The 18,330-nt window shown below is 43.0% G+C and overlaps 1 protein-coding gene across 2 annotated transcripts in view; it reads left to right on the top strand.

The window, feature by feature from the left end:
• LOC122921111 (sorting nexin-30) overlaps window positions 1-17,301 on the top strand; it is an 88,430-nt gene extending 71,129 nt beyond the window's left edge. The window contains exon 9 of one of the 2 annotated variants that reach the window (XM_044271072.1): window positions 16,652-17,301. In XM_044271072.1, coding sequence (XP_044127007.1) covers window positions 16,652-16,819 — 168 coding nt within the window. In that variant the 3' untranslated portion in view covers window positions 16,820-17,301. The remainder of the gene's footprint in view (window positions 1-16,651) is intronic. The other variant, XM_044271082.1, reaches the window with a different exon arrangement.
• Window positions 17,302-18,330: the final 1,029 nt, after the last annotated feature.

The following is an 18,330-nucleotide window of genomic DNA, read 5'->3' as shown; positions in this document are numbered from 1 at the left end:
TTTTCAAGACATTTAGTCTGTATTTGGATTCAAGTATTAAAGTTCCAATATTCAAAATCCAGTCATTCTCAAACCAGAAAACACAATACAACAGCACTGTCAAGTGTTTCTGATTGGGACAGAATGGTTCTTACAGAATGATCTTTACATGGTAAACAGTAACAGTGTGTAAGTAAAGTTGATCATGAGGTAGAAGCAAATATTTATCATTTTAAGGGGAAAATGTTCTTCCACACTCCAAAAGCCAATCAGAATAACTCCCTGGATGAACAACCCTTCTCCAGAAATCTATTCGCTATAACCTGTAGCATTACAATACATCCAGCCCCCTCTTGAACGCTTAATTTTAGGGAATTCACCATCACCACCTCCTCAGGCAGAGAGTTCCATAGTCTCACTGCTCTTACCGTAAAGAATCCTTTTCTATGTTTGTGTACAAACCTTCTTTCTTCAAACGCAGAGGATGTCCCCTTGTCACAGTCCTGGGGATAAATAGATGATGGGATAGATCTCTGTATTGACTCCTGATATATTTATACATAGTTATTAGATCTCTCCTCAGTCAACTTTTTTTCTAAAGGGGAAAAACCCTAATTTTTATAATCTTTCAGGGTACTTTAGTCATTCCAGTTATTACTTTAGTTGCCCTCCTCTGAACCCTCTCCAGGTCTATGTCTGCCTTGTTCACAGTAGCCCAGAACTGTACACAGTACTCCATGTGTGGTCTCACTAGTGATTTGTAAAGTGGCAGGACTATGTTCTCATCACTGGCATCTATGCCCCTTTTGATGCACCCCATAATCTAATTCAGTGTTTCCCAACCAGTGTGCCTCCAGCTGTTGCAAAACTACAATTCCCAGCATGCCTGGACAGCCTTTGGCTGTCCGGGCATGCTGGGAGTTGTAGTTTTGCAACAGCTGGAGGCACACTGGTTGGGAAACACTGATCTAATTGACCTTAACAACAGCTGCCTGACACTGGTTGCAACAGTTAAAGAAGCACTCCCACATAATTTTTTTGACTCTCACCTGTTATAAAGGTACTTGATGTAAACTAGTGAAGGTAATCTTCTTTCCAGCTACAGTATTTCAGTTATAATCTCTCTTCTGATCCTCAGCTGTCATGTGACTGACACACTGACTTTTCAAATAACACAGCATCTTGTGTGTGGATAGGAAGCAAATTCCTCTATGTATTCTTATAGGAGCCTCTATGTCGGTCTTCTAGGAAAGAACCGAGAGTAACAGACTTCCTTTCCTGTACCAGTTGGCGATCAGAGTGTTGGTCACATGACACAGCTGGGGATCAGAAGGTAGGTTATAACTGACAAATAGAGTCACTGGTAAGATTACCTTCACTATAGTTTACATCACATACCTTTCTAACAGGTCAGAGAATAGAAAAAAGTGTGTGGGAGCACTTCTTCAAGTCCATTGTCCTCTAAAATTCATAGGTCCTTTTCCATGTGAGTGTTAGGCCTCTTGCACACAAACGTATTTTCATTCCGTTTCCATTCCGTTTTTTTTGCGGACCGTATACGGGACCATTTATTTCAGTAGGTCCGCAAAAAAAAAAAATGAAGGTACTCAGTGTGCATTCCGTTTCTATATTTCCGTTCTGCAAAAAAATAGAACATGTCCTATTATTGTCCGCATTACGGACAAGGTTAGTACTGTTCTATTAGGGGCCAGCTGTTCCATTCCGCAAAATACGGAATGGACGCGGATGTCATCTGTATTTTTTGAGGATCTGTTTTTTGCTGACCACAAAATACATACGGTCGTGTGTAACAGGCATAACCTAGTGTTTTACCATTTAGTATGTACAGATGACTTGCATTATTCCTTCCCATGTGCATCACCTTATATTTGTCAGTGTTAAACCTCATCTGCCACTTATCTGCCCAAGCCTCCAATCTATCCATATCGCTCTGTAGTAGTATACTGTCCTCTTCAGTGTTAATTACTTTTCACAGTTTAGTGTAATCTGCTAAAATTTTATATTTTACTGTGCAAGTCTTCTACAAGATCATTAATAAATATATTGAAGAGAATAGGGCCCAATACTGACCCCTGAGGTACTCCACTAGTGACAGTGACCCAATCTGAGTGTGTACCGTTAATAACCACCCTCTGTTTTCTATCATTGAGCCAGTTACTTACCCACATACAGATGTTTTCTCCCAGTCCAAGCATTCTCATTTTATATATTAACCTTTTATGTGGTACAGTGTCAAATGCTTTGGAGAAGTCAAGTCATCCATGGCTCACCCCGGTCCAGTCTAGAAGTTATCTCCTCATAGAAACTGATTAGATTAGTGTGACAGGACTGATCCCTCATATACCCTTGGTGAAATGACGTTACATGCTCATTTGCATTGAGCTAATTCAGGATAGCTTGACAGGGCTGAGTGTGACGACGTTTTCACTGCCTGATCTTGTCAAAGTGCAGAGAGCATGGCAGCTGCAGAGAGAGCCGAGCCTTTAGGAGTAATGACAACGCCAATTTGCATATATTAAAAAATAATTTTTCTCAGCAATACTGGCACATATGAACATGGGACCAACACAGATGTCTTCAGCTGCCAAGTGCACACGTAACAGGTTTCATTGGTAAAAATCTGAAAGATGCCTACTTCACTGGCCAGGAGACACACAAAAGGTGATGGCATACATGCTAAGGCCTCATGAGCACGACCGTAGAAAATAGTGCCTCTCACCTGAGTCCTTGGGCATTGGCCACACCACTCAAAATGTGAAATGATGAATAGAACATATGTATGCATACATTATTACTGTATGCAGCCTTTAACCTTAAGTTAAAGAAAGGAATCATTGTGTGTAGCAGGACGTATACATTTAAGGCCTGATATTCAGGGCGATTATCATGTATGAACATTCATACAAACGCTCGTTCACGAAAATTGGCCAGTTAAAAGGTGCTGTTGATCCCTCATGAACGCACAAAACATTTGTTTATTGAGTGCACCCACCTACGTGTAGATCATCACTTGTGGGCAGCAGATTGTGCTGTCTAAACAATGCCTAGAAACAATGATTCTGTATGGGGACGAGAGGTGGCATAGCGATCGCTCCTCCTCATACCATGGAAGGGATTGTTGCATGTAATAGCAGCAGTCACTTCCACGGACAAGCAGGAGATTGTCGCGAAGGAACGCTACCTTCCCAATAACTGCCTGCTCCATGTAAATGGGCCTTTACCTGCAGTCTGACGTAACACCACAGATAACACAGTGATAACCCCCCAAGTAGAGATAAGGTAGTAGACATTACCTGCAGTCCTAGTTAGTCCATTTTTATTTATTTTTTCTGATAATGCAGTGCTGTGACTTTCATTCATTTTTGGATGTAACTTTTTATGTAGTCCTTCTTTTCTAATGTGTATCACAATTTTTCTTTCTTTTTTTTGCCAGTCCCTATGGTGGTGCAGGTTGGGACTCTATTTGCTCATTTGAGCTTTACATGGCCCCATATTATCTATTTACTTATTTAGCATTTTTAATGTATGCGCCTTGATGAACATCCTCACATAATGCAGGGGCTTTATTTGTTATGCGCTATATTAATAATAATATTATTAATATTTATATAGGGCTTTATCTAATTTTTCTCATTGCTAGTGCTTTTCTATTATTTTTTTTTATAAAGCGCATGAGCTACATCTGTCTTGCACTATGTCTATCAAAGTGGTACTTTGGCACATGTGCTGGCTAAGCCTATATCTGTCCCTTTGCCACGACTGTATTTGTCCTTATTTTTTATTTGCATTTTTGATCACCCTGTTATGGGTTTATATTTTGTATTGTTATGCACCTTACTGAAGGTCTTTCCATAATGCAAGGGCTATATTTGTTGTGCGCTACATTAATACTATTAATATTATTTATATACTGCTTTATTTAATTTTGTTATCTTTATATAGTTATATATATGGTATTTTGGCACAAGCACTGGCTAAGCCTATAACATTTATGTGAAAGGTATGCATCATATTCGCTGTAATTTTTTTTCCTTATTTTTAATTTATATTTTGCTTGCCGTGACTGTATTGGCCCTTATTTTTTTTATCATCTTCTTAGGGTTGTATTTATTGTATTAACATTGGTATGTTGTTACTTTGCATACACTATGCATTCCTTTATGTGTATTCTAAGGAGTTCTCAGACTTTATCCTTGCATTGCACATGCACTTACGGTACATTTATTTCTTTCCCGTGACCTACTTCCTTTCCCTGTGCTCCACCATAGGTATGAGCAGTGAGGATCTTCCAGGTGCTGTTGTGTCACCATGTATATCACTTATCTAAGTTGTACTATACACTCACCTAAAGAATTATTAGGAACACCTGTTCTTTTTCTCATTAATGCGATTGGTAGACTAGATAATCACATGGCAGTTGCTTCAATGCATGTAGGGTTGTGGTCCTGGTCAAGACAATCTCCTGAACTCCAAACTGAATGTCAGAATGGGAAAGAAAGGTGATTTAAGCAATTTTGAGCGTGGCATGGTTGTTGGTGCCAGACGGGCCGCTCTGAGTATTTCACAATCTGCTCAGCTACTGGGATTTTCACGCACAACCATTTCTAGGGTTTACAAAGAATGGTGTGAAAAGGGAAAAACATCCAGTATGCAGCAGTCCTGTGGGCGAAAATGCCTTGTTGATGCTAGACGTCAGAGGAGAATGGGCTGACTGATTCAAGCTGATAGAAGAGCAACGTTGACTGAAATAACCACTCGTTACAACCGAGGTATGCAGCAAAGCATTTGTGAAGCCACAACCTTGAGGCAGAAGGGCTACAACAGCAGAAGACCCCACCGGGTACCACTCATCTCCACTACAAATAGGAAAAAGAGGCTACAATTTGCACGAGCTCATCAAAATTGGACTGTTGAAGACTGGAAAAATGTTGCCTGGTCGGATGAGTCTCGATTTCTGTTGAGACATTCAAATGGTAGAGTCCGAATTTGGCGTAAACAGAATGAGAACATGTATCCATCATGCCTTGTTACCACTGTGCAGGCTGGTGGTGTGGGGGATGTTTTCTGGGCACACTTTAGGCCCCTTAGTGCCAATTGGCCATCGTTTAAATGCCACGGGCTACCTGAGCATTGTTTCTGACCATGTCCATCCCTTCATGACCACCATGTAGCCATCCTCTGATGGCTACTTCCAGCAGGATAATGCACCATGTTACAAAGCTCGAATCATTTCAAATTGGTTTCTTGAACATGACAATGAGTTCACTGTACTAAAATGGCCCCCACAGTCACCAGATTTCAACCCAATAGAGCATCTTTGGGATGTGGTGGAACGGGAGCTTCGTGCCCTGGATGTGCATCCCTCAAATCTCCATCAACTGCAAGATGCTATCCTATCAATATGGGCCAACATTTCTAAAGAATGCTATCAGCCCCTTGTTGAATCGATGCCACGTAGAATTAAGGCAGTTCTGAAGGCAAAAGGGGGTCCAACACCGTATTAGTATGGTGTTCCTAATAATTCTTTAGGTGAGTGTATATTATCCAATTATCTAGGCCAGTGGTGCCTAACCATTTTTCGTCTGAGGGCCGCACTAGACTTGGTATAAATTTCGCGGGCCGGAAGCAGGTAGCTTTGCCAGAAAGAAATGCAAACGCTGTGAGGGGACACGTGTGAGCATTACTACTGTGAAGAGGGCACATATCTGGCATAACTACTGTGAGGAGGGCACATATCAGGGTATAACTACTGTGAGCTGTGAGGAGGGCGCATATCCCGGCATAACTACTGTGAGGGGGCACGAGTGAGCATAACTACTGTGAAGAGGGCACATATCTGGCATAACTACTGTGAGGGGGCACATATCTGGGCATTATTACTGTGGGGGCATGTGATGTATACATGTGTGTAATGTATGTAGTGCAGTATGTGATGATCACACACTGCACTACATACATTACACACATGTATACATCACATACTGCGCTGTCACCTTCTTCTGCAGGTCTACCTTGATGTCTGATCTTTAGACTTCAGTCAGATCCTCCACCGCCATGCTTGCGCCGTGCCCCCGACACCACCAGGAGCTGGCCCCTCCTCCATTCATCTCCCGCCGGCTTCTCCTACAGCAGGGCGCTCTATCTCTCCAGTGCCCGCCCAATCTTACCAATCAGGGGCGTAGCTAGAAATGACTGGGCCACATAGCAAAAACTGGGCCCCCCCCTCCCGGATCTCCCACCCCAAACATACCCATCGGACCTCCCACCCCAACATCCCCACAGCCCTCCCTTCAGTGCCGTCCACAGATATCCCCGCCTTCAGTGCCATCCACAGATATCCCCCCTTCAGTGCCATCCACAGATATCCCCCCCTTCAGTGCCGTCCACAGATATCCCCCCCCCCCACCCAGAGCCGCTTCCTAGCTAATTTATTCACTGCACTTGCCTCTGTAAAATTGAAGAGAAGCGCCGTAATCTCACACAAGCGCACTGGCAGAGGCCAGGAAGACGGTGCATGCGCCATTCAGATGCCTCTGCCAGTGCGCCTGTGCGAGATTACGGTGCTTCTCTTCAATTTCACAGAGGCAAGTGCAGTGAATAAATTTGCTAGGAGGCGGCACTGGGCTGGGAGATTGTAGGCACAGGCAGCATCGCTTTGCTGCCTGTGCCGTTCGCAGCGCGCCCTGTGCTGATAAAGTCCGGTCACTGCGGGGGCCGCATGACACAGCTTCGCGGGCCGCAGGTTTGGCATCACTGATCTAGGCTATTTTATGGACCATTCTACCTAATGATATTACTTCAAATGAAGCTGTATAATTCATAGCAGTGATATGCATGGGGATTAAGGCTACTTTCACCCTAGCGTTTTTACTGGATCCGGAACGGAATGCATTTTGGAGCATTCCGCTATGTTCAGTTTTGTCCCTATTGACAATGAATGGGGACAAAACTGAAGCATTTTTTTCCAGGATTGAGCCCCTATGACGGAACTCAATACCGGAAAACTAAAACACCAGTGTGAAAGTAGCCTAATCCCACAGTGCTCTGAAAGAGGCATTTTTCTTTCTCAACAGGTTATATGATGTTTATACCATAAATTTGTAATAAAAAGAATCCTAGTCTCAGAGATAAATTGGTGCATGCAGATTTAGGGAGTAAAAAAGAGCACATTGAGGACTGGAAAAAGGCACAATTCTGTGCCTCCACTGTCTGCAATGTTCTCACATAATTAAAGGTTCGGAGGTTTATCATCCCCACACAGGGCAAACCTTTAAAATAGAAGGATTCTTTACATGATCTATCTAATTAAATGGCCATGTGGTCTTGTCTATGTGGGAGAAACGATGCAGTCAGTGGCGTCTCTAGCTTTCAAATATTTGGGGGGCACACTGGGGGCCAGGACAAAAGTAGGGGGGGCAGCTATATCAACGATACATTTACACAAGTACGCTTAGAAATGCTGCGATACTTTACCTAAAATCGCAACAGGGAAGAAAAGTCCTGCTGTCTGTGGTTTAAAAAAAATAAAAAATCACTCAGATTTCAACATGTCCTAGTTGCCTGTGGATGACACTTTTATAGGGAGGGGGATCTGTGGATGACTCTGCTATGGTGGGATCTGTGGATGACACATACCGTATATAGCATCTTATGCTATATGTGTCATCCACAGATCCACCCCATGACAGTGTCATCCCCATTTCCCCCTCCATAACAGTGTCATCCACAGATCCCCCTCCCTATAACAGTGTCATCCACAGATCCCCCTCCCTATAACAGTGTCATCCACAGATCCCCCTCCCTATAACAGTGTCATCCACAGATCCCCCTCCCTATAGCAGTGTCATCCGATCCCCCTCCCCGCCTCTCACAGGAGTGTACATTTGACATTTCTAAACTGTAATCCATATCCTGCAGTAACTTTAACTTAAAATCAGGATTAAGCGGCCGTCATCTCTACTAGTACCTTAACCTTACACCACTCGGCTAGCTTCGGTAACAGGGCCAGGCTACAGCCTACAGGCACTGCCTGTTAGTTGTTACCGAGCGAGTGCTGATTTCTGCAGGTCAGAGGATACGGATTACAGTTTAGAAGAAATGTACACTCCTGTGAGCGGTCCAGACCAATGGTGGATCCAGAGCCTGGTCTCGGGAGGGGCACTTCCAGATTATTTTCTGTCCGCCGCCACAGAACAAGGGTGCTTATAGAACAGACTACACAGTGTAGAAGTATACTGTACATTGTGTGGCACAGTGTAGAGGTATACTGTATATTGTGTGGCACAGTGTAGAGGTATACTGTATATTGTGTTGCACAGTGTAGAAGTATACTGTACATTGTGTGGCACAGTGAAGAGGTATACTGTATATTGTGTGGCACAGTGTAGGCTATATCTGTATAACATAAACATATTTCACATGAAAACTTACAATTACTTGGCTTGGCCTTGGGGATCTCGGACACCACTTCAACACTTTGGCCGGGGGCTCGGCGGAGCTGATGTTTGGCAGATGGTGTTTTATCCTAATGAGAAAGATTTCATAATAAGGATTTGGAGATGGGGCAGAGGGATAGCAGAGCAGGGAGAGGCTGGTGCTGCTACTAGGGGGTCATACCATGGGGGAGTAATAAAGCCCACCATAATGCCCCCCCCCCCCCCCGTAGAAATAATTCTCCTTATAATGTGACAATGCAAAAAATACCCACTTGTAATGCCCTCAGTTGAGCTAATGTCCCCCATAATGTGCCAGTATAAAATACCCCTATATAGTGCCCCCAGTAAATGCCCCCATAGTGCTCCTCTCCCCTTCCTCCTAGTGCCCCCTATAATGTACCAGTATAAAATGCCCCATATATCGTGCCCCAGTAGATGCCCTCAGTGTCCCCCATAATTTGCAAGTATAAAATACCCCTTCTTAGTGCCCCCCGTAGATGACTCCATAGTACTCCTCTCCCCCCTTCCCCATAGTACCCACCATAATGTGTCCCAGTATAAAATGCTAATGTACAGAGCCCCCCATATAAAATACCTCTTCTTTGTGGCCTCAGTAGATGCCCCTATAGTGTCCACCAATAATGTGCCAGTAATAAATGTCCCTCAATAACGTGCCAGTAATAATTGCCCCCAATAACGTGCCAGTAATAAGTGCCCCCCATCACATGTCAGTAACAAGAGCCCCCCAATGTGAAAGTAATAAGAGCCCAGCCCCCCATCATGTGCCAGTAATAAGAGCCCCCCCAATGTTCCAGTAACAAGAGCCCCCCATCATGAGCCAGTAATAAGCCCCCCATCATGAGCCAGTAATAAGCCCCCCATCATGTGCCAGTAATAAGCCCCCCATCACGTGCCAGTAATAATCCCCCCCAATGGGCCAGTAACAAGAGCCCCCCTAATGTGCCTGTAAAACTATTGTAAAAAAAACAACCAAACACTTACACTTACCTCCATGTCAGCGATGCAGGCCTCTTCCGGCCTGTGTCCCGCGTTGTATGGCTTAGGCAGCGTGATGATGTCATCGCGCCACCTGCGCCGGCCTCTGATAGGCTGCCGGCCTAGTGCCTGCAGCCTATCAGAGGAAGGGGAAGGGACACGCCTCTCCCTCCCCTGCACCGCCGCAGCACAGGCAGATGACTATGGAGATGAGCGCAATGGAAGCGCTCATCTCCCTGTGCCTGACTGCGGCGGCTCACTTGGGGGGGCATTTTAGTTGGGGAGGCACAGCGTGATGTATGGGGGGCCGTGGCCCCCTCTGGCCGCCCCTGGCGACACCAATGCAGACAGTGAGGGACAGGATAAGTAAGCACAAGTCCAGGATAAGGACAAAAACTCTATTACTGTTGCCTCATCATTTTGACAAGTGCAAACATTCAGTGTCTCAGTTGAGGTTTCAGGTTCTTGATCAAGTTATGAGACCAAGGAGAGGAAGAAATATAAAAAAAAACTCCTACTCCGTAGGGAAGCATACTGGATACATACTCTCAATACATTACATCCCAGAGGTTTGAATCGTGACTATGAGATTGCAAGGCTATAGGATTATAATTACTTGGTAGAGCTGCAGATATATTATTTTATTGATGTGCTTATTTTCTTTTTTTTTTATAGACACAATCAGCACGCTGATCTTCCACTCTTGCGATGTAATATCCTTTTGTGTTCATTGTTTGTCCCATGTGGAAGTGAAACTTAGTTCCAGATTGGTGCTAGACATGTTTCCGCCCATTGAGGGGTGGATGATCTCACTTATGTTGGATAGGATATACTCTATATAAAGTTGGTTTGATTCATTGTGGTATATCTATTGATAAAGGCTGTGTGCCGAAACGCGTTATTAATTATGGAATTAATATGAAATAAAGAAGAAATTTATTTTCAAGCATAACAGCAGTTGCTGGGATTCTTTACCTGTTCTACGTGGAGCTTCGCTCCTCCCGCTGCAACGCTAATCTTTAGAGCGAGTGCCGGCTGGATTTGTTTCAATTTCATACCACAGTACATCCATCTGTGGAATCCCCTGTCCTAGTCTGCGTAGCACTGACCGGGTCGCATAGCATTATATTGATTTATAATGCTATGTAACCCTTAGAGGTCTGGAGTTGTCACGGTCCCTCCTGTGAGAGAGGTGAGAAGATCAGATAGACTTGCTGCACGTAAGGCTATCTGACAGGTCTCTCTGTTTTCCTCTATGTATGTTATTGTTTGGCAGGATCTCACCTCTCCTCAGGTGCCGCTCGTTATCAGTGATGAGGCTCTATTTAGATCTGCCTCACACTGCTGACCATGCGGTTGATAGTTTCTGCTTGGAGTTGCTAGTGCTGGTTTGTCTTGGATCTCCTGCTTCTCCATACATCTCTAAGCGAAGTACTTGTTGCCTTCGCGGTCTCTTATTATCTGGTGTGTGTTGTTTCTAGGCCTCAGTGAGTCGCAGGTTCCTTTATTCTGGAAGGAAAAAGCTGTCTCATCCCCTGCTACCTATCCTAGGACTCGTCAGTTTTAGCAGGGCTTTAGGTGTCCGGTGTATGAGTATTTCCACCATCAGGATCTGCTCATACTGGCATACTTTTGCTGGACTTATAGTTGGTAACTCTTGGACAGATATTCAATGAGACAATCCTGTCACCTGTCTTGAGTTTGCAATCTGATGTTTTCCTCCAACAACACCCCATCCTAGATCAGTTTGAACAGCGTAGGGTTCACCCTTTCCTCCTGTGATTACCTTTCGCGGTACCAAAGCTTCGGGATAATCGTAGCCTATCAACAGTCCAACACCAAACTCCTTCAGCGGGGGACATTTCATGAGATATGACAGATAGGTGCTCCCATTTATTGACTGTTTCACAGGTAGGTATGCGATCTTGATCTAGAGGTATATCATCTTTTGTATAAGCTGGAGGTAGATCTAATGTGACGTTTGAATGAAGTCCTCTAACTCTCAGTCCTTTGACTCTTTGACTGTTCACTAATGTGTCTCTCCCCGTCATTTTGGTGAGTTTGAGCTTCACTGGTTCTGTAGCCATTTGTAATTTCTTGCAGATTTCTTGATCAAGGTGATGTCACTCTGGGCAGCCAGTAGTGCATAGGCGTATACCTTCTTGTTCCTCCTTTTAGGATTTGAAATATCTTTAGGTATTGAGGATTTATCTTTCTTTGGACGTTCTTCATGTAGTGGTGTAGGATGACGTCCGTTGCAAATACTGCATGTGCCCTTTTTCTTACATTCCTTAGTAACATGGCCTTTTCTTAGACATCCAAAACCAGTTGGTTATCCAGTACAAACATTTTCTTTTCCTATGGGGACATCTGCTTCAATTGTTGGCACTTGTGTATGGAGTAGTTCTCTCCACAGAACATACATTTGAAGGTAGTCTGAAGATTTGTTGGTTCTGTCTCTCTACTGATCCCAGTAGTGACTTTGGACTTGCTCTCGTAGATATCTGGATCTTTAGCTGCTGTGTTGGTAGCAAAGCTAATTGCTCTTGTGCATCTTATATCTCCCACAGGATTTTAAGACGTAAGATGCTGTTACTGGATTACATGCTATCCGTACTTCCTTATTGATGAACTCAGAGAACTCTTTTAAACTTGGGAAGTCCTTACCTTGATCTAACTGTTCAGTCACATAGCGATTCCATCTAGAAGCCACTTCTTCAGGTAGCTTAATTAGCGTCCTGTGGTTTTCTAGATAATCGTTCAGTGCTTCTAGTCCTCGTACATGTGGGATGGCATTGCTGTATGCTTGCAGGAAGTCACCATACTTTTGGAGTTTGAAGTGTTCTTTAGGACCTATTTTAGGCCAGTTATTCAGTTTTTCTCTAAAGGCTCTTGGTACTAAGAAAGGATGACCATATCTTGCATTCAGTTTTTCCCAAGCTTGCTTGTAGGCTTCTTTGTCTTTTCTATAGAAGTTACCTTCAAGAACTTCCTTGGCTTCTTCACCAACATATCTCTGAAGGTAGAATAACTTGTCAACTGGACTGAAGCAATGATGCTCAATGATCATCTCAAAACTTGCCTTCCACTCTATGAACTTCAGTACATCTCCCGAAAATACAGTAGGTTCCCGACCGGGAAGTCTAGCTAGGACTGTTCTTTGTGGTCTTGCTGGGACAATGGTTGTAACATTCTCCTGAGCATTGCCTTGGCATCTAGGAATAGAATCATCCGGTTCTATTTTCTCACTTAGTTTTGAATTAGGTGAGTCCATTTCTTCATCTTTTCCGGTTGAGATAGAGGATAAATTCACACACCTTTTTCCTAACATTCAACTAGGCCTCTTTGTTTTTCTGAGCAGGGATGGAAGCATAATAACTTATTTCTTCACTACATGCTGGAAATTTCCTTTCATTCTCTTAAGCGTACAAAGGAAAATAGGAGTCTTTTTCACTTAGTAACGATTTGAACCTATGACTACTCTGACTCATATCCTCCTCATGTAATCTGAGCCTGGCTTCTATGATCTTAACTTCTTTCTGCCTTTCCAGACTTTTCATGTGTTGCCGCTGTGCTTCCATTTCAGCTTCAATTTGATGGCGCTGTGCCTCCATTTCAGCTTCAATCTGATAGCGTTGTGCATCCATTTTAGCTTCCATCTGATGGCGTTGTGCATCCATTTCAGCTTCCTTTTCAGCCATCAGTTGGTGCTGCGCCTCGATGGCAGCCTCTATCTCAATCTCTGCTCTCTTGACAGCAAGTTCTTCGGCTAATGCCTTTCTTTTGGCTGAAGTATTTGAGGACTCTGATATTGAAGGAAGGTGTCATAAATGCTAGTGTTGGAAGGTGTCATAAATGACCGCAAGTTGACATATGCTGCCATAAGCTCTGATTCAGATTCTTCTACGGTCTCTACCATATCACTCAAGTTCCTTTTTATACTTTCTTGCTTTAGCTTTCTACGAATGTCTTTAATGTATGATTTCCACCTATCATACATCAGGGCGAACTTTTTCTCTTTTAATGCTGCTACTTGCTCCAAATTTTCCTGCATCTTTGGGGTAGGTTTTCTGGCATGTGATGAACGTCTTAGTTCATTTGTTTGGACTAGATTTGTTTGAGGCAAGACTAATGCTGCATCAGACTCGTCTAACTCAGACAGGTTCTCTTGCTCTTCCCCCTCTACTCTATCTATCTTTGTATACTCTAACAGTGGCATGGTAATACTAGGCTCAGACATTTTACTTTAAATGATATAACAATCAATTTGAATATTAAAGGAACTTTCACTTTAAATGCAATATTGACAAATGCAGAAATAAATGACTTTCACTTTAAATGCAATAGCAATAGATGCAGGCAATAAATGACTTTCAATTTAAATCCAATAGAGTCCATGTATTACAAACTGTCCTTTGTCTTTTATTCCTGAACACGAAAATGTCTCTTTATACCAAAACCTATGTGCAATGATAAGTAATAAGGAAAGCTCTAACCTTATTCTGAAGAGCAGGAACAAATATCAGTCTTAAAGGAGACGTGTCTTATCTTGACAATGCGATGTTCTGCGATGACTTGCGATGCTCTGCGATGACTTGCGACTGTCTGTGATGACTTGCGATGCTCTGTGCATACTTTCGATGTGCTGGCTTGGATACGCTGCTGCAAGCTTTGGGCCTAGTGCCGGGAAACTAGCTGGCTTCAGTACGTGGCCTCTTCATGGATAGTGGTGCGGGCACTCTAGCTCTGGACTTTGGCCTCCCACCATGCGTCTCTTTCTCTTTCTAGGGATCGCAGGAGGGTTGGCGCTCTTTCTCTGACTATTTTGCCTTTGCCGTTCTGCCACTTTAAGAGTCGTCTGCAGTTTGACTAATGCACCCGTTCTATGGCCTCTATGGTAGCTCCACTGAGGTGTCTTTGCTTGCTCACTCAGGGAAAAGTTGCTGCGCGGCGGTATATGCTGGCGCCCTGCTGCTCTAATGTGCTCTTTAGGCCTCTTTCCCATGGGCGTGTGCGCCCCGTTGCCGTATTGCGAACCGCATTTGCGGATCCGCAATACACTGGTGCCGTTTTTTGGGCATTCCGCATCACGGATGCGGACCCATTCACTTCAATGGGTCCGCAAATCCGGAGATGCGGAATGGTGCGGAACGGAACCCTACAGAAGCACTACGGAGTGCTTCCGTGGGGTTTCGTCCCGTACTTCCGTTCCGCAAAAAGATAGAACATATCTTTGCGGAACGGCCGGATCGCAGACCCATTCAAGTGAATGGGTCCGCGATCCACTGTGGCTGCCCCACGGACTGTGATCGTGCATTGCGGCCCGCATTTTGCGGGCCGCAGCACGACCACAGGGCGCACATGCCTGTGGGAAAGAGGCCTTACTGTGCAAGTTGAGGAGTGCTATCACTTCGCCCTCTGAGAGTAATAGTTCCACTGTGGCAGACGCAGCACTATGAAGTGCCTTTTGCGCTGTGGCATTAGAAGAATTTTGATATCTCTGACTTTTAGACTAACCAAACTGTCTGTTACTCTGTAATTCCTCTAGCGCCGTTCTATGGAAACAGTAGGTTTAAAGAGCACACCAAATGCTTGAAATAACTTCTTTAATAACTTTAACTTTTCTTCATATATAACACTGCCTCCTCCGCAGCAGATAGTCCATGTACATAACACGTGTTGAAAAGATATCACAAAAGCATGGTGGTTCAACTGTTCAATCTTGTCATTCAACATAAAATGGTGCATATATTTATCTCTTGAATATCTGTACTCTCACTTTAAGTTATTTAAGCACTTTATGATCTCTCTGAGAGGTATATCTGTGGTATGTGGTATAACATAGCTCACTTGCTGAATTTGGTCGCAATTTGCAGTATGCAGTTAGCAGTAACTATTTGCAGATTGGTTGAGTATGATCTGGTATGGTGAATGCAATTTGGATTGCAATATGGAATTTGAATTTGGATTTTGAACTTTTGCAATTGAATTCGGTGGAACTGTAAGTAAACACACATATAACTGGTTCAGTATACAGTTCTAATCACTATATTAACAGAAGGAACATTATATAATTGTTTTAAATACCTATTTTTGCCCCTCTGCTTCCATAAAACACAGCTCTTAGTGGAGTGCCCAGCAACAACAGTTTAACTCTATGCTTTATGTTGTTTCTGCTGTGTCATTGAGCTTACCTTACATTATATAATGAATCTTAAAGGCATATTATCTTTTCTGCTTCTGTGAACACAATATATAACAGTTATATGACATCCAAACATGAAGTCACTGTAAATAACTCTGCTTTTGCCTTTAACACACAAACATAGTAACTGTATTAAGGTTATTGGCAGGTCTAGCTGAATAAACACACAAGCTATATTAGCAAACTTGGACAGGTCTTAGCTGGCCAGCTACACCCCTTTCTCAGGATTGGGGGGGTTTCAGCGATCATTTAGTTACCCCCTATCTTATGGATAGGTGATAACTTTAAAAGTTGATGCAACCCCTTTTAAAATGTCACTGAGTTTTGGTAAAACTTTTGATATGTCATAGAGACATATCAAAAGTTCTGATTGAGGTGGTGGGGTCTGAGTGCTGAGACCCCCACTGATTGCTAGAAAGAGGACAAGCATGCATATATTGCATTCGCTGTCCTTGCTGCACAAGATGGGCTGAATAGAAGTCAATAGGTCTGTCTCAATTCTGTCCTTTACCATGAGGAGCAACATGCGTGCACTTCTCCTCATTCTAGTAATCGTTGGGGGTCTCAGCACTCCCACTGATCAAAACATTTAATATGTCTCTATGACATAGCAAAAGTTTTACCAAAACTCAGTGACCCTTTAAACCAATAAATGTGAAGAAATTGGTCTTTGTTTCCCCTTTGCGCCGTTAGAGACTGCAAATAATTTATGATGAAATGTACGCCTCATCATATATTAGTTGCACCTCTGGCAGTCCACACGCCAGCAGGAAAAACTACTCCAGTCCCTGAATGGAGTAGTTTTTCCCTAACATTTACACCTGTTTTTTAGAAGTTATTGTTAGTAAATTTGTTGGGACTGTCAAGTGGTGTCCCAAAAAAATGGTTGTGACAAAATATTGTCATACGGGCATCCAAATAGTTGCAAAAATGGTCTTGTGCCAAAAACAGGGGTTAGAATATTCATAAATTAACCCCATTGTGCCTGTTTTAACTGTGAATTTCCTGCTGATAGGAAACCTTGGCTCTTCTGCTGCTGGAGGGTGAAGGAGAAAACTGTAGGGCCAGACTGAAGGGACGGAGCAAGAGAAAAGCACAGAGGACAAGACCACAGGGAAGTCAGGTGGAAACTGGATGCAGCTGGACTGGAAAAGAGAGGAGGATGGAGAGAAAGAAACAATAAAGATGAAGAGAAGAACTGGTGACACTGAATAGGGGAGCATAGTGGCTGTAAATGGAAGTATAATACAGCATGGCATGAGCTTAATTATAGACACTCTGTGGCGGCTACTATGTGACAGATAGATATAACTATTGTTTAGATATTGCTTTGCTGCTGGCACATTGTTATGGGTGCTACTAGTGCTACTACTAATTTGATATTGTTAGTGTGCACAGCTGCAGTATGTCACTGACACCTTTTTATGAATATGCAATGTGGCATAGTAGTGCCTGCCACAAAATAGCACTCATCCATTAACCCATTCCTGACCAGCATTGTACATGTAAGGCGCTGGCTCAGACTTTAAAGATGGCGCCTGCTCACAAGCAGTGCTCCAGAGGAACACAGTATAATTGCTATAGACTGCATTGGAGTCTATGAAAGAAGCAATCTAATGATTGTGTGTTATAGTTCCCTATACAAACTATAAAAAAGTGTAAAAAAATTTTTTTTAAAATAAAAAAAAGTATAAAAATTCAAATCACACCCATTGCATTTAATGTATTTTGGCTGCTTCTCCTCCCACAAAAAAATAAATAAAAAGTGATCAAAAAGTCATACACACCCCAAAATGGTGTCACTGAAAAGTACAGATCACCCCATAAAAAATGAGCCCTCACACAGCTCCATATACATAACTACAAAAACGTTATAGGGGTTAGAATTTGAGAATGAAAAGAAAATAAAATTTTTACGTTTTTATTTTTTTCAGTATTAAAACGCAAGAAAAACTATACATATCTGGCATTGCCATAATCGTACTAACCTGGAGAATGAAAGTAACTGATCAGTTTTGCCATATAGGGAATGGTGGAATTAGAAGTGCAACTTGTACCGCCAAAAAAAAAAAAAGCCCATATACGGCTATGTGAATGGAAAAATAAAAATGTTATGGCCCCAAAAAGGCAGGGAGGGAAAAAAACGCAAAAGAGAAGGGGGGGGGGGGGGAACCCCACCAGGGGTGAGGCTAAACACTAATTGTATGCCCCTCATAGATCTGTACTGCAGGTAACATCTACTACATTATCTGTACTGAGAGTTATCACTGTGTGTTGTAACATGAATTCAATGATTTGAGAATAAAATAGCCATACACTGCATGTGATAAATACATAAAAAATTAAATAAACAAACAACTCACATACATAGCAAAAAAAGAAATCACTCTGAGCTATGGTCACTGGGTATGCTCTTGTCAGCTGTCTGGTTGCAGGCACATAGTAAACATTCTTGTAGACCATCTTAGCAGTGCAGTGATCTATAGCTGACACCCAGTCATGGAGGGAATCTTCTGACATCCTCCTTTACAGATGTTCCAAAGGAGCTTAAATTGGCAATCCAGTTATAGAACATTATACCCTATCCACAGAATAGGAGATAACTATTAGATTGGTGGGGGTCCTACTTCTGGGACCCCCACTGATCACGAGACCGGGATACCCCGTACCCTATGAAGCTCCCCTGAAGTAGAA

This window comes from Bufo gargarizans, chromosome 1 (assembly GCF_014858855.1).
Source record: "Bufo gargarizans isolate SCDJY-AF-19 chromosome 1, ASM1485885v1, whole genome shotgun sequence".
NCBI lineage: Eukaryota > Metazoa > Chordata > Amphibia > Anura > Bufonidae > Bufo > Bufo gargarizans.
Note: the sequence above shows the minus strand (reverse complement) of the source record. Positions and strands in the feature narration are given on the sequence as shown.